General features: G+C 31.1%; 1 protein-coding gene across 3 annotated transcripts in view; it reads right to left on the reverse strand.

Annotated features, from left to right (window-relative positions):
• Slip1 (SLo interacting protein 1) overlaps positions 1–8,154 on the reverse strand; it is a 285,185-nt gene extending 277,031 nt beyond the window's left edge. Inside the window, exon 1 of one of the 3 annotated variants that reach the window (XM_087412039.1) lies at positions 7,416–8,154. In XM_087412039.1, coding sequence (XP_087268165.1) covers positions 7,416–7,592 — 177 coding nt within the window. In that variant the 5' untranslated portion in view covers positions 7,593–8,154. The remainder of the gene's footprint in view (positions 1–7,415) is intronic. The other 2 variants (XM_087412038.1, XM_087412040.1) reach the window with 2 other exon arrangements.
• Between the last annotated feature and the right edge of the window lie 6,388 nt (positions 8,155–14,542).

The following is a 14,542-nucleotide window of genomic DNA, read 5'->3' on the forward strand; positions in this document are numbered from 1 at the left end:
CGATTTTAATGAAGCTTTGATATTTGTAGAATTTTGAAAAATATTTGAAACATATTTTTTTTATCGGCAAAGGTATCCACTCCGAAGAGTAAAAACTACCCTTTAAAGGTAAAGGTAGAATTAACATATTAGGTGAAACAAGTTGAAAATTTTAAAAAGTAAAATGGGTTAGGAGGATTGCTGAAATTAAATCTTATGTCAAAAGTATAAAATCATGGCTTTTTTTTGGGTATGTAATCCGTAAGGCCTAGAGAAACTAATAATCAAGATAGTGGAAGGCTCCAGGAGCCGAGGAAGATTACCAATCAGATACATGGACCACATGATCAACACAGTGGGTTTGTCGTTCGCTCAGTGTATCAGAATGACCGCGAACTAGGAGACATAGAAAAGAAATTTATACAAACTCCACGATGTAACGACACCCGGAACGGGTAGATGACTAAGAAGAAGAAAAATACCCTGACGCGGAGTTAGTAGCGGAGTTTGCCAGAACTTTCCAAGTCAGCTCGAATAATTCAGAGGCTGCAGGCGACATAAGAGTCCCGCTTCAAATTATATTGCGTACCTTGAAGCGCAAAGATTTGCGGCCTGCGAGGACTTATATGATTTGCGGGACCGCGTGATTAATAAGGGCCAATCGGCGCGTGACATGGCCCCCGATTAGAGGGGGGCCGAATGGCTTGCGTAAATCCACGAACAAATTCTGGCCAACACTCGTACTGACCGAGCCACAAAGGAAAATTATGAGAGAACGCATGATCTCCCAGAGTTACCGGGTATCGAGAGCAAAATTTAAGATTCAAGGATATTGTACGAGGAGTCATGGATGAGACAAACATTGCCATCCTTGTCGCCGATCGCGAGGTTCTTGGCATCGGGCGTTAAGGCTTCTGATATTTCGAGCAACCGATTTAATTTGTCGTGTAAGTCAGCAAGTTACAAGCCACGTGTGACCGCCCGAGCGCCCTTTTTTTTCGAGAGAAATACTGATTGCCAACTGGCGCTCGCTCCCTTGCCACAGTCGAGTCACTTTATATCATTTGGATATTGGTCATATCATTATCATTTGGCCAGTTGAGACTTTCGTTGCGACTCTGAATAACTGTAATCCGTGCTAGAAATCCTCTCCGATTCGCGTCAAGGTAATCGACTTTGGTCACTAACGTCACTTCTTTGTCAGGTTTAAGTTCATTGTATACTGGCGATAGACTTTATTTTTCATGCAATTCTCGCGAATGTTCGTCTTTCTTGCGTGATAATTTTGAGAGCTCAGATTTTATTCACATCTAATGCGGTGTCAGTACAATCGACTCTATCATTCTTTTGTCACAGATATCGAATCTGTAAGGCTTGACATATATAGAGTAAACTTAAAGTTATCTACAATCAAATGTCTCGAAATACATATGTTATTTATTTTTTTGTTTCTGTGTTATTCTTGCAGCTCATTTCTTTCGTCTTCCGACAATTTTCCTGCTTATAAGGCCTGCTGACTCATCCCTGTTTCTGTCGCGAATTGTGATTTCATGTAAATATCGTGTAATAAATAAAATTATCAAAAAAGAATGGCACGCTCTCTTGTGCCTGGCGCCCAACTTATATTTGCATAGAAGCTCTGATATTCAGTAAGAAATCTGTCTGGTTATCGAGTCATCCCGCAAGGGAGTTCATTTATGTGAAAAATATAATAAAGCACACGAAGCCGTCACTCGCGAGTACTGTCACAGAATATGAGAAAGAATCATACTGCAACAAACATAAATTTGTTATATTGATAAGAGATAATATGATAAATATTTATATTAGGTAACTCCGAAATGACATTGGCCTTTACATAAGCTATCAAGGTCATGACCTTGAGTGACCTTCAACAAGTTTTACCATCGATCATTGTTCGTTAAAATTTATTAACAATCAAAGTTAGTCATCATTTTCCTGCTTTAATTACAATAAAAATATTAGGTAAAAAAATATTAGGTAAACCGTTCGTATAAATTTTACACAATAAAATAAGGAACTTCTATCAGATCATTATAATAAAGATGTAAACATTAATCCTTTGTTATTCTTTTTCTATCATTTCACGGAACGTTTCGATCGTACTTAGTTCTCTTCAGTTGTATTTAAAAATAAATAAAAATCCTTAACAATAATTATAAGAACATATTAAAAACCTTAGAAATTAATTTCGGTGACGGTATACGAAAGTATTAATCGGATCAACTCATCAACAATCACAATATTCGTTACTAACTCAACCATGTTATACTGAGTCAAATTCTAAAACGTATATAAAATGTAGATCCAAACCAATTCTTCGGTTAACAACGAGAAAGGATAATCAAAGTGATTAGAAAAGACAGTCTAGTCAATGGTAATAATATTTCCAGGTGTATAAGATATTTATATGTTCGAAAGACAAACGTGACTTCCACTTGATGCAGAACGATTAAACAACTAATAAAAATTACAACTATTATTAAAAAGTGTCACAGCGTTGTACATATTATATTACATTTTTCAAACAATTGTGTTTAACAAAATTAAAAAATCGTAATGTCGCAAATTTCCGTAAATCAAATATAGTAGGTTCATGGAATTTAAGTTTAAAAAGATAATATTGTTAAATATCGCAATACACAAATTGTTCCAATAATACAATCATTTACAATAATGCAGTAATCAAATTGTAAGGTCCTATTCCGTTTAATCCTTCCTTCCTTAATTTCATATTTTTACAATATATCATATTTTAAATCGAGTTTTTTTAATAATGATGTGAACAATCTTCATCATATAGACAATAAATCGCAAATGCTGTTGCTATTGTTGCGACAGTGTCGAATAACCAGAAAGACATATACTACATACACTAATATTTTTATTGTCAACAAAGTCACTCAACAGACAAACATACAGGTCATCGACAGATTCAGTATCCTTCTTTAAATTTATACCATTAATCTGCTCTTTAATATGTAATTTTTTCGAAATAAGTCTCTTAATATAATTCATTTCTGTGTCTAATATTTTTATATTCTTTCAACTAAGTTATATATTATAATATAACGAATGCTCTGTTACAACAGAATGTCTGGAATCTACTTTTTTATTATTAATATATTCATTTACTCTTGTGCTGAGTCTTCTCTTAGTCTATCTCACATGAGAAGCGTCGCAATCGTTGAAATCTTATACACTACTTTTTATTGTCAAAAAAATTCTTTTTTATCTTTATGTACTCCTACAAATTTGTTTGACTTATTAATGCATTTGTAACTTACATCAAAGAGTGTTTTACTAATCATACGTGGCGGATTGTGTAACCGTGGATAAAAGGAAGCAGGAAAAATTTTTCCTTATTAGTATTTTCATGTTCATTGTTCTGCAAATTTCTACGTGCAATCCTTGGTAAGAGAAGTTTTTTGACTTTCGAGTTGAATATCATTTCTAACGGATATCCATTATTTAGAAGTACTTCCACAACCATTTTCAAATTTTTCTGATGATTTTGGTTGTGAAAGTAAAATTGTTCTATCAACCAGACTATATATGGTATCCACCTTATGACATCATGGATGGTTCGACAAATAAGATAGGTACCTACCCGAGTAAGTTTTCTGAAACCAATCCACATTTATTACACCATCCTCCACTATCTACAATAAGTTAAGAAACCTTATTCTGTGATTCTCTTCATGTTCTATGGTAAATTATAATCGTTTAAGTATATTATTAAAAGTCTTAAGAATAGATGACACTAAATTAGATGGAACAGCCATGATTATGTCGTCCACATATCGGAAATAAAAGTTGACATTGATATTTAGCATATTCGAATTTATGAAGGCCTTCTCCTCAAGATCCCGCATGACTAAGTCAGCCACAATAGATAAGAGTGGAGATCCCATCGAGATTCCATATGTTTATTTGGATATGACATTCTTAAATTTAAAATAAGTGGAAGACAATACAAACTCGATGGCCTTCATAAATTCGGTCTTAGGAATTGAAATATTATTTTCTACATATTGTCACCGTTTATTGATGCTGTCAATTATGAGATCCTGAGGAACATTAGTAAATAAAGATATAACATCCAACAAAATCAAAATGTGAAACTCATTGATTCCCTTTCCAGAAAGATGCTTAAAAAGAGCTGCTTAAAAAGAGATTGAAACTATTAGGCGATCCTATCGGAAATGTGATATATTTTTGATAATTGTCTTATGCAAGAGCATAACCAAGGGATACAAAACTGTGTTAATAGACGAGATAATAATTCTGAGCGGGTGATTGTTTTTGTGAATTTTATAAAGGCTGTATGCCAAAGGAAGACAGGAATTAGAGGAACGATAATTGTGTCTTTTTAGAAATGTATTTGCTGTTCAACCATTTTTTTAACATGGCATGCAAGTTTCTTTCAATTATTTTAATAGGATCCTTCTTAACAACGATGTACGTATCATGCAATAACTCCTCCATTTTTTGATGTACTCATTTCTATTTAATGTAACCGTGCCATTTCCTTTATCCGCATGAATGAAAATTTCTTATATATTTGGAGAGATATTCAGAAGCATCATTTTGTATCCTTTAATAAATTTTGGTTACGACAAGTCAATATGCACAAAGAGAAATTTAATTGGCTAAGTCAAAAAAAAATATTGAGGATGCGAGGTCTGTAATACACTGTATATGAATTCATTAAGGATCCTGAAAATAATAATCGAAATTTTAATGACAATTGTAAAAACAAGATTCGATCAGTAGTTGTTTCCAAACTTGGTTATAGTTTCATGGTTAGAAATTATAACACAGACGTTGAGAATGAAATTTTATCATTACACAAAACAACATCGTTTTGTAAAATGAATTCTAATGTAACTTTCACTCATGCGGATAAAGAGAACGGCACAGTTACATTAGAAATGAATACATCAAAAAAATGGAGGAATTATTGCATGATACGTACATCGTTGTTAAGAAGGATCCTATTAAAATTGAAAGAAACTTGCATGCCATGTTAAAAAAATGGACAGCAAATACATTTCTAAAAAGACACAATTATCCCTTCGTTCCTCTGATTCCTTCCTTTGGCATACTGCTTTATAAAATTCACAAAGCAATCACCCGCTCATAATTATTGTCTCGTCTATTAACGCAGCTTTGTATCCCTTGGTTATGCTCTTGCATAAGACAATTATCAAAAATATATCACATTTCCGATAGGATCGCCTAATAGTTTCAATCTCTTTTTAAGCAGCTCTTTTTAAGCATCTTTCTGGAAAGGGAATCAATGAGTTTCACATTTTGATTTTGTTGGATGTTATATCTTTATTTACTAATGTTCCTCAGGATCTCATAATTGACAGCATCAATAAACGGTGACAATATGTAGAAAATAATATTTCAATTCCTAAGACCGAATTTATGAAGGCCATCGAGTTTGTATTGTCTTCCACTTATTTTAAATTTAAGAATGTCATATACAAATAAACATATGGAATCTCGATGGGATCTCCACTCTTATCTATTGTGGCTGACTTAGTCATGCGGGATCTTGAGGAGAAGGCCTTCATAAATTCGAATATGCTAAATATCAATGTCAACTTTTATTTCCGATATGTGGACGACATAATCATGGCTGTTCCATCTAATTTAGTGTCATCTATTCTTAAGACTTTTAATAATATACTTAAACGATTATAATTTACCATAGAACATGAAGAGAATCACAGAATAAGGTTTCTTAACTTATTGTTGATAGTGGAGGATGATGTAATAAATGTGGATTGATTTCAGAAAAAGACTTACTCGGGTAGGTACCTATCTTATTTGTCGAACCATCCATGATGTCATAAAGTGGGTACCATATATAGTCTGGTTGATAGAACAATTTTACTTTCATAACCAACATTCTATCAGAAAAATTTGGAAATGATTATGGAAGTACTTCTGAATAATGGATATCCGTTAGAAATGATATTCAACTCGAGAGTCAAAAACTTCTCTTACCAAAGGTTGCACGTAAAAATTTGCAGAACAATGAACATGAAAATACTAATAAGGAAAAATTTTTCCTGCTTCCTTTTATCCATGGTGTTACACAATCCGCCACGTATGATTAGTAAAACGGTCTTTGATGTATTATAGGTTACAAGTGCATTAATAAGTCAAACAAATTTGTAGGAGTACATAAAGATAAAAAAAATTTTTTTGACAATAAAAACGTAGTGTATAAGATTTCAACGATTGCTTCTCATGTGAGATAGACTAAAAAAATTTTATTTATTTTTAAATACGATTGAAGAAAGTCTATGAAACGTTCCGTGAAATGATAGAAAAAGAATAAAGGATTAATGTTTACATCTTTAAAGCTCGTTTATTATAATGACCTGGTAGAAGCCCCTTATTTTCTGCTTTAAATGAGAAAAGTCACATAACTCGAGGCAGAATGAGAGGTATGAAATAGATTAAGGGAATACGACTTTTCATGCAAAGAGAATTCCATCCCTTTCCTCCCCCATATAAAACAGAAATAAGGAGGTGGGATAGAAAGATCTTTTCGTGTGCTCCCACGTTTCGTGGAAAGTTATTACGTAAGCAGAGTGAAGGGTATAGAGTAATTGTTAGCGTTGTAGCGTATAACAGAAATGAGATGCTATTTTTTAAACTTTTTTTGTCAGCAACTTTTAAACGAAGAACGATTATCAATCAGTTCGAGATTACTTATAGTAATGATCTTGACAACATACGTCAAGGTCAAGATCATCGGCGCTATCTCCTTTTTTATCGATATATACTTAAAAAATTACCCATTTTATTTCTGAAGGGGATTGAGGGACGAAGTGAGCTACTTCTAATTTTGATATCAATTGGTATATTGTTGCATTTTTGTATGCTGATAGAAAATATAGCCATGAAAATTGGTGGCAATATCATGTTCAAGATTAAATATGAAAAATGTAAAAAAATACCTTTATTATATTTGACTCTGAAAGTGACCTCGTCAGTAATTTTCATGATCATATTTATAATCAGTACACCAATATATCATAATATACCAATCAACGAAATCAAAGGTTTTATCTTTTCAGAAATATATCGAAAGAAATTTACTTTGACTGTAAAAGAATGTTAAAAATGTTAAGAATGCCAATTTTAACATATTTTACTTCATTTTCTCGAAAACCTGATGTATTTTTAGGCTAATTTTACGATCGGATTCGTTTTCAGCAAACAAAAATCCATTGAAAGACGCTTCGTTTATTCAAGTCCCATAAAAGTGTTGAATTGTGTTATTTTATTATCACTGATTATATCAGTGAGATAAATAAAATTTTTAATTAATGTTTCATAATCTTAAAAAATTAAATTCGGTTGTTAAATAATTTTAAATTTTACAATACCTCAAAATCGATGTCGTGAGTAAGAAAATCCTCGAAACTGTCGTTTGCTTGTTCTTCAACGACGAAAGGAACCGGAAATAATTCCTCTACTTCTATGAGTCCAGCCCAATCCGTTTGAACTGAAGTAGATATCACATTGCATGTCATATTGTGTTTGTTGACGTCATTGTTACACATTTGTTCATTTGTCACACTTCTTTCGATCGTCGTTTCATTCTTATCTTGACGCGTGATATTTTCGTGTACCTTGGACGGCGTATGAGGCACCTGTTCATTGGATGGTCGTCTAAGGACCTCTACAATAATTGGCTCTTGAGCTGATTGAAAACAGCGTACTGCATCCTCGTGACTAGAGTTTGAAACATCCTTTCCGTTCACCTAAAAACAAACAAACATATCAGTACATAAAGTCTATCGGTTTTATAAATAAAGAATCCAGCTCCAATGACCTTATGTTGTAAAGGTTATAATCCTAAATATTCTGCTTTAACAACTAGGCGATGGCCTTTCATTTTTTAGTTTCTGAGATATTTAAAGTTAAAGCAGGTCCATTGCACACCCCTTGCTAAAGACCGACCAATTTTTTAAGCAAAGCGAGGTCCATTCTACAGCCCTCTGCTAAGAGACAATTGATTGAGACGATTGACTTTCTATGCGTGGTTCACTCTACATTTCCCCTTGTCCAGGAGCGTGTTCATTTTCTATGGAAAGTTAGGTCTATTAACAAGAGATGGTCCACAACTGTCCGGAATGGATTTGATTTTCCATGAGATATGTTGTTAAAACGAAAATCTAAGAGACACGTATTTTTTTATACGTGCGCTAATTCATGTTTGAGGAATAAAACAATCCATTAAAAGAAAAGATATTTTTCTTTCAAGGCGAATATCGTCGAAAGTGTAAAAGATAGAAAAAAAGTTTTTAAACAAAAGTTGTAAGGTTTCAAGAGTAATTTAAAGTTATAGATAAAAAAATTTTGTTTATTTTTTGTTTATTAAGAAATTAAATAAACAAAATTAATAAAATTTTGTTTATTAAGAAGTTTCATAAAGAGAGGAAAGGATGATTTGGAACACGTTCAGAATCAAAATGTAGTCTACAGAATATCTTGCGAGGATTGTGATGTCAGTTATGTTGGATACAAACTAAAAGACAATTAAAGATCAGATTGCATGAACATGTTTCTGATATCAATATAAGTTCAAAATCCCCATCAGTGATTTCCAACCATCGTATTGAGGAGAATCATAACTTTAAATGGGATAAAGTGGATATATTAGATGCAGAGCCTTCATATAATAAAAGGTTGATATCTGAAACGGTGATATTAAAAAACAGAAACATGGAATAGACAGAATGACACGGAGTCTTTGCCGGAATTGTATTCTGACATTATACATTCTCTTTCTCCTTCCTAATATCTTCTCTCCTTTTTTCCCCTCTATTTTGCCGTTTTTTGTTCTCGATAATGTTTTTCTGCTTGACATTTCATTATTTGACATCGTGCAAGTCAAATGCCTGTTACCTTTGCAAATTTGCTTATAATAACTTATTAAATAAAGACTATTATATTGTACCATGAAATGGACGATAGTCTACATTTTTTTCTCGTTGTGTATTATTGGACTCTTAATATATTTACTAAGGTACATTATCATATTACTAATTTTTAAGTAATTAATATTAATTTTTTTTGTTCACGGTTACTTTTCCAGAATTTTGTTATGACTTTGTTAATTCTTGATAAAAAAAGACTCGTATTACACAGAAGGAAAAATTTTACATTAAGGAATTGTAATAATATTGTAAGACCATGTACAGATTTTTAATTTAGAATTAATTTAGAACGATGTTTATATTATTTTAAGATTACATTGAAAATGGCTCGATTGGAGTTGAAACATTCGTTTGTTATAATTGTTTTGTATTAATTTTGCTTATTTAAATTAAAATTCTTTTATACGTTATTGGCTCTTTGCCTTTCTTGTATACTACCTTTTGTTATAAATACCTTTTTATTATTTTTAATTTTGTTTATTTTTTTGTTAACAAAAAAACCTCCATCACGCAAAATTTTCTTAAATTTTCAATTTTTTTTTACTAAATTAAAGATTATTTTTTTACAAATTTAACCATGTGTAATAAAGTTATATTACAACATATCATTTTCCAGAATTAATTATTAACGCTTCCGTACATATGTAATCGATGCTCATGTGCGTAAGTAATTGTCATCGGAACAGTAAAATATATGAAAACTTAAAAAATGTATTAAATAAAATTTGTATAATTTTTTATATTCTATTAATTATATATTAGGTGTTGGAATTAATTCGTAGCGTTTTACAAGTGATGGGAAGTACTTTCATTAATGTATTTTTTAATGCTCATGTGAAATAAATAACATTCTTTCATTAAAAAACGCTACGAATTAATTCCAACACCTAATATGTATTTAAATTTTACATACAATATATATATATATATATATATATATATATGTGTATTTAGATTTTCTAAATATTTAATATCTTTTTAAGATATATATACATACATATTAATTCTGTTATTATTTCTTTGACATTTATGCCTAAATTCTAAACAAAATTGTAAGATTCGTAACATATTCTGATAAGATTTATAAGAATTTTGAAATGTTTATATCTTTATATGATATTTTTACAGACAGCTTTTTACTAGCCATAAGATTCACAAGAAATCATAAATATTTACGAATAAGTTTACGTCTTATGATACATACGCATAAAATTAGAATACTGGTTGCAAGTTCTTACGAATTTTACAATAACAAGTTACGAGAATAAGATCTATTAATTTCTTCTATGAATAAAAATTAAAAATCATTTTATTCTAAATCTATTCTTTTATAATAAACTTATTATAAATGAATTCAATCTTATTGTATAAGATTGAATCTTTAAAAAATAAATTTTTAAAAAATTGTTGCATTTAAAAATACATGGAATTGTTAGAAAATATATATTTAATAATTATATTTAATATATATAAGATATATTTAAATTGTTAGAAAATCTCGCGTCTGAATTAAGATTAAGAGTTCCGTTTGGCATCAATTTATCAAGGAAGAATTGAATTTGCTGTTAAAAAATCTCGAATTGTAACCATGAAATTTTTAGTTTAAAAAATTTTTTCTTTCCTGAATTTTTATTTTTTCGGTTTATTACTACAAAATCACGTTTGAGTATGGGACGCATGTCTGAATAATAAATTTAAGTCGCATTATTTAGTTATGTTTCTTTATTTAATATACTGTAAAAAGTGTCCAATTGGACAATTAAATATACGGAATTATCAGTAAAAAATTGTTTTTGTGAATTTAATTGCAGATGCAAATATGACGATAAAACTCCTTTAGGAGAACCCTGTTTAGGAGAACTCTCTCCGATGATCTAGACCTTGATATATTGTATGTTATCAAGGTCATGATCCTGAGTGACTTTCAACATATTTTGCTCGTCCTTCGTTAAAAAGTTGAAAAAAATTTGAAAAATAAAGTCTCTTTTCTACTACATGAAACAAAAATTCATTTTAAAATATATATTATGATTTTATACGATATTACTATATATTACGATTTTTCACGACAAGAAACTCTCACCCCCCTTCCTCCTCGCTTCAGGGGCACAGGACTCTCACCCCCCTCTCCCTTTGCAAAGAGATGCATGACTCTCACTTTCGACTCTCACCTTTGATTCTCAGCCCCTTGCTTCAGGGGCGCACGACTTTCACCTTCGATTCCCCCCCCGCTCCTGCAAAGGAGCACGTATATTGAGACAGATTTTACATCGCGGATACTCAACATTTTGTCTAATTACATTTTTCTCGTACAAATAAAGTTGAGTGATTTCCTGCAAAAAGTGAGGGGCGGCATTGGTTTAGGAGATATGGTATAGCAGAAATAGAAACGTATTTTCGAAATTTGTTCATAACTTTTTAACGAAGGACGAGCGACGGCTAAAACCTGTTGGAGATCACTCAGAGTCATTTTGATAACATATGTCAAGGTCAAGGTCATCGGAGAGGGTTCCCTTAAACAGGAGCTTTACCAATATGACATATGTAAACAAATAATTAATAAGTAATGTGCCAAAAGTTAGCACAACTATTAAAGATATAACACTAACTTTCGCAAATATAAAAGTAAATTAGTGTTACATGAAAAATATATTTTGCAACTATTCAACAGTCACAACATTTGGCAAGTTATTTATTATTTGTTTACATATGTCATATCTGCAATTAAATTCACAAAAACAATTTTGTACTGATAATTCCGTATATTTAATTGTCCAATTGGACACTTTTTACAGCATGTTAAATAAAGAAATATAGTTAATGTAACTTAAATTTGTTAATCAGACATGCACTTCATATTCAAATGTGATTTTTTAGTAATAAATCAAAAAACTAAAAATTTCATGATTACAATTACTTTGCGAAACATTTAGTTAAACTATTTGTTTATATCTCGTTGAGCTACCCCAGATTTAAAAAAATCAGGTTTCGGTCAATTTATTGCTGATGTAAATGTAAATTTAGCAAATTTTAGCACACGAATTCAAATACGCGTGAATCGCCGAGCGGATCTTCCCCACTCGACTGCGCGCCGACTTCCCTCCAGGATTGTTTTGTTTAAAACCTTTTTTTTTTAAACAAATATTTAAAACATGTTTTAAACATTAGATTAAATTAAACATGCTTTTTTTTAAGCAATTTAAAACATTATTTCTTTTTAAGTATATTTTTAATAATATTTAGAGGAGAAGGTGACACTCCAGTTACATTTTACACTCATATAACTTGGTTTATTTGATTAATGATAAATATTTAAGTTTAAAACTTGACAATTACCTTCATTGAAATGTTGTTGAATCAATTTTGGACTCAAAATTACAAAATTTATTATTTAAGACACTACTAATAAAAATGTAATAACATTGCATAATGGCGAATCGAAGAGAAACATGAATGATAATGTGTCCTTCCATAAAAATAATCTTAAAAAGTTAGTTTTGTTTAGAAAACAGTTTGATTATAAAATTATCAAAAAAGAATGTATTGCAGAATATATGCATGATACAAATGTACCAGGTATGTAAATATGAAACCGGAATTTTTTAATAGAAAATACACGTTTATTGCATGAAAATGATAAAAAATATTTTATTCGAAGTATTGCCCATCGCTAGCTATACATTTTTTCCACCTGTCTGACAATTTGTGGATGCCACGCCAAAAAAATTGTTGCTCTTTTGAGCCAAACCAGTCATATAGCCATTTTCGTACATCTTCGTAAGAAATGAAGCGCTGCTGAGCAAGTGCGTGTCCCATCGATGCAAATCAATAGTAATCGGACGGAGCCAAGTCTGGTGTGTAAGCCGCATGCGAAAGTATTTCCCAATCAAACGCCTCAATCATTTCCTTGACCAGTTTTGCTGTGTGTGATGGTGCATTATTATGAAGGAAAATCTTTGTGTTGCCTTTTTTGATATTCCGGTCGTTTTTCACGCAAAGCTTGATTCAAATTGATCATTTGTTGTCGGTAGCGTTCGGTATTAACGGTTTCGCCAGGTTTTAGCAGCTCATAATAGATCACACCTTTCTGATCCCACCAAACACAGAACATTGTCTTCCATCCATAGCGATTTGGCCTTGCAGTCGATGTCGATGGTTCGCTTGGAGTTACCCATGATCTTTTACGCTTAGGATTCTCAAAATATATCCACTTTTCATCGCCAATCACAATTCGATAGAGAAATGACTTTCTTTTGTACCTGGCGAGCAGCATTTCGCAAGTGGTTTTTCGGTTTTCCTGCTGTTTTTCATTCAGTTCATGTGGAATCCATTTTCCCATCTTCTGGATCTTTCCCATGGATTTCAAACGTATAGAGACAACTTCTCGTGTTACATTCAATATTAATTGCTAAAAATTGCCAAAGGTTTTTAATAATTTTTTACTCAAATACTATCAATTTTACAAAAAAATTACATCAGACAATAATTGTTAATTTTCTTTACATACAACTCTAAAAATTTTTTTAGAATTTTTTCAGAATTTTTTAATACTATATTTTTTTGTATTGGTAAAAATGAGAAAATGCAGTACCAAAAAGTTGATAAAAAATTCTGAAAAAATTCATAGACTTAATATTCTTGAGGCTTCCATGAATGCTTTCTATATAAAGATTATGCGTTTCGCGAGAATCCTTTCGCCTGGTTGTGTGGCAGAGATCGTTGTCTTGTTGTTTGCATGTTTATTGATTGTTTTATATCTTCTTTGTCATGTCTGTTTTTCTGTAAAACTAGTTTTAAGTGGTTGAGTTCTGACTGTTGATGTTCTTTGTCAAAGATGGTGAAAGCTCTATGTACAAGTGAGTTGATTGCAGACTGTTTTTGTAGGGTAGTGGTGCGACTCGGCATGAAGTATCTATCTAGTGTTAGTTTTCTATACACTTGATGGCCTAAAGCATTCCAAGAATGGATCTGGACACGGAGAAAACCCGCGAAACGCATAATCTTTATAATTCGTAGAGTTCTATGAGAAAAAAAATAAACAATTTTTGTTTTTTACAGTTTTTCTGTAAAGTTGATAGTATTTGAGTAAAAATTATTGAAGACCAATTTTCGTCAATTTATATCTTATAACTATTCAAGCAATTAATATCTTATTAACTATTACGAAAATTGCAAAATGGTACAGTATTTTTCTTCTCAGTTTAGTCCATTTTGCCCCTATGCGAAAGATTTATCATTATTTTTCCAAACACCCTGTATATAAGTAGCTCGACAGCCTAAAATCTATAGTAATGTAAATTATAGATTAATGTTAGAACTACAATTAATACAAAGAATAATTATTTTGAAACAAAAATCTCAAAAAAGAAGCCGTATCAATACGCATAGTAATCAATACGCATAAAGGACCATATTAGCAAAATGCTACGGTTTAAATTTATATAACTTAAAATATAAACAGTTAAATAAAATGTTAAATAATAAATAATACATTCAAATATATATATATATATATATATATATATATATTTATGTGATAATACGCCCAAATTTTAGAAAAATGAAGAAGT

The sequence above is a fragment of the Acromyrmex echinatior genome, chromosome 12, assembly GCF_024713525.1.
Source record: "Acromyrmex echinatior isolate Ae372 chromosome 12, ASM2471352v2, whole genome shotgun sequence".
Taxonomy (NCBI): Eukaryota; Metazoa; Arthropoda; class Insecta; order Hymenoptera; family Formicidae; genus Acromyrmex; species Acromyrmex echinatior.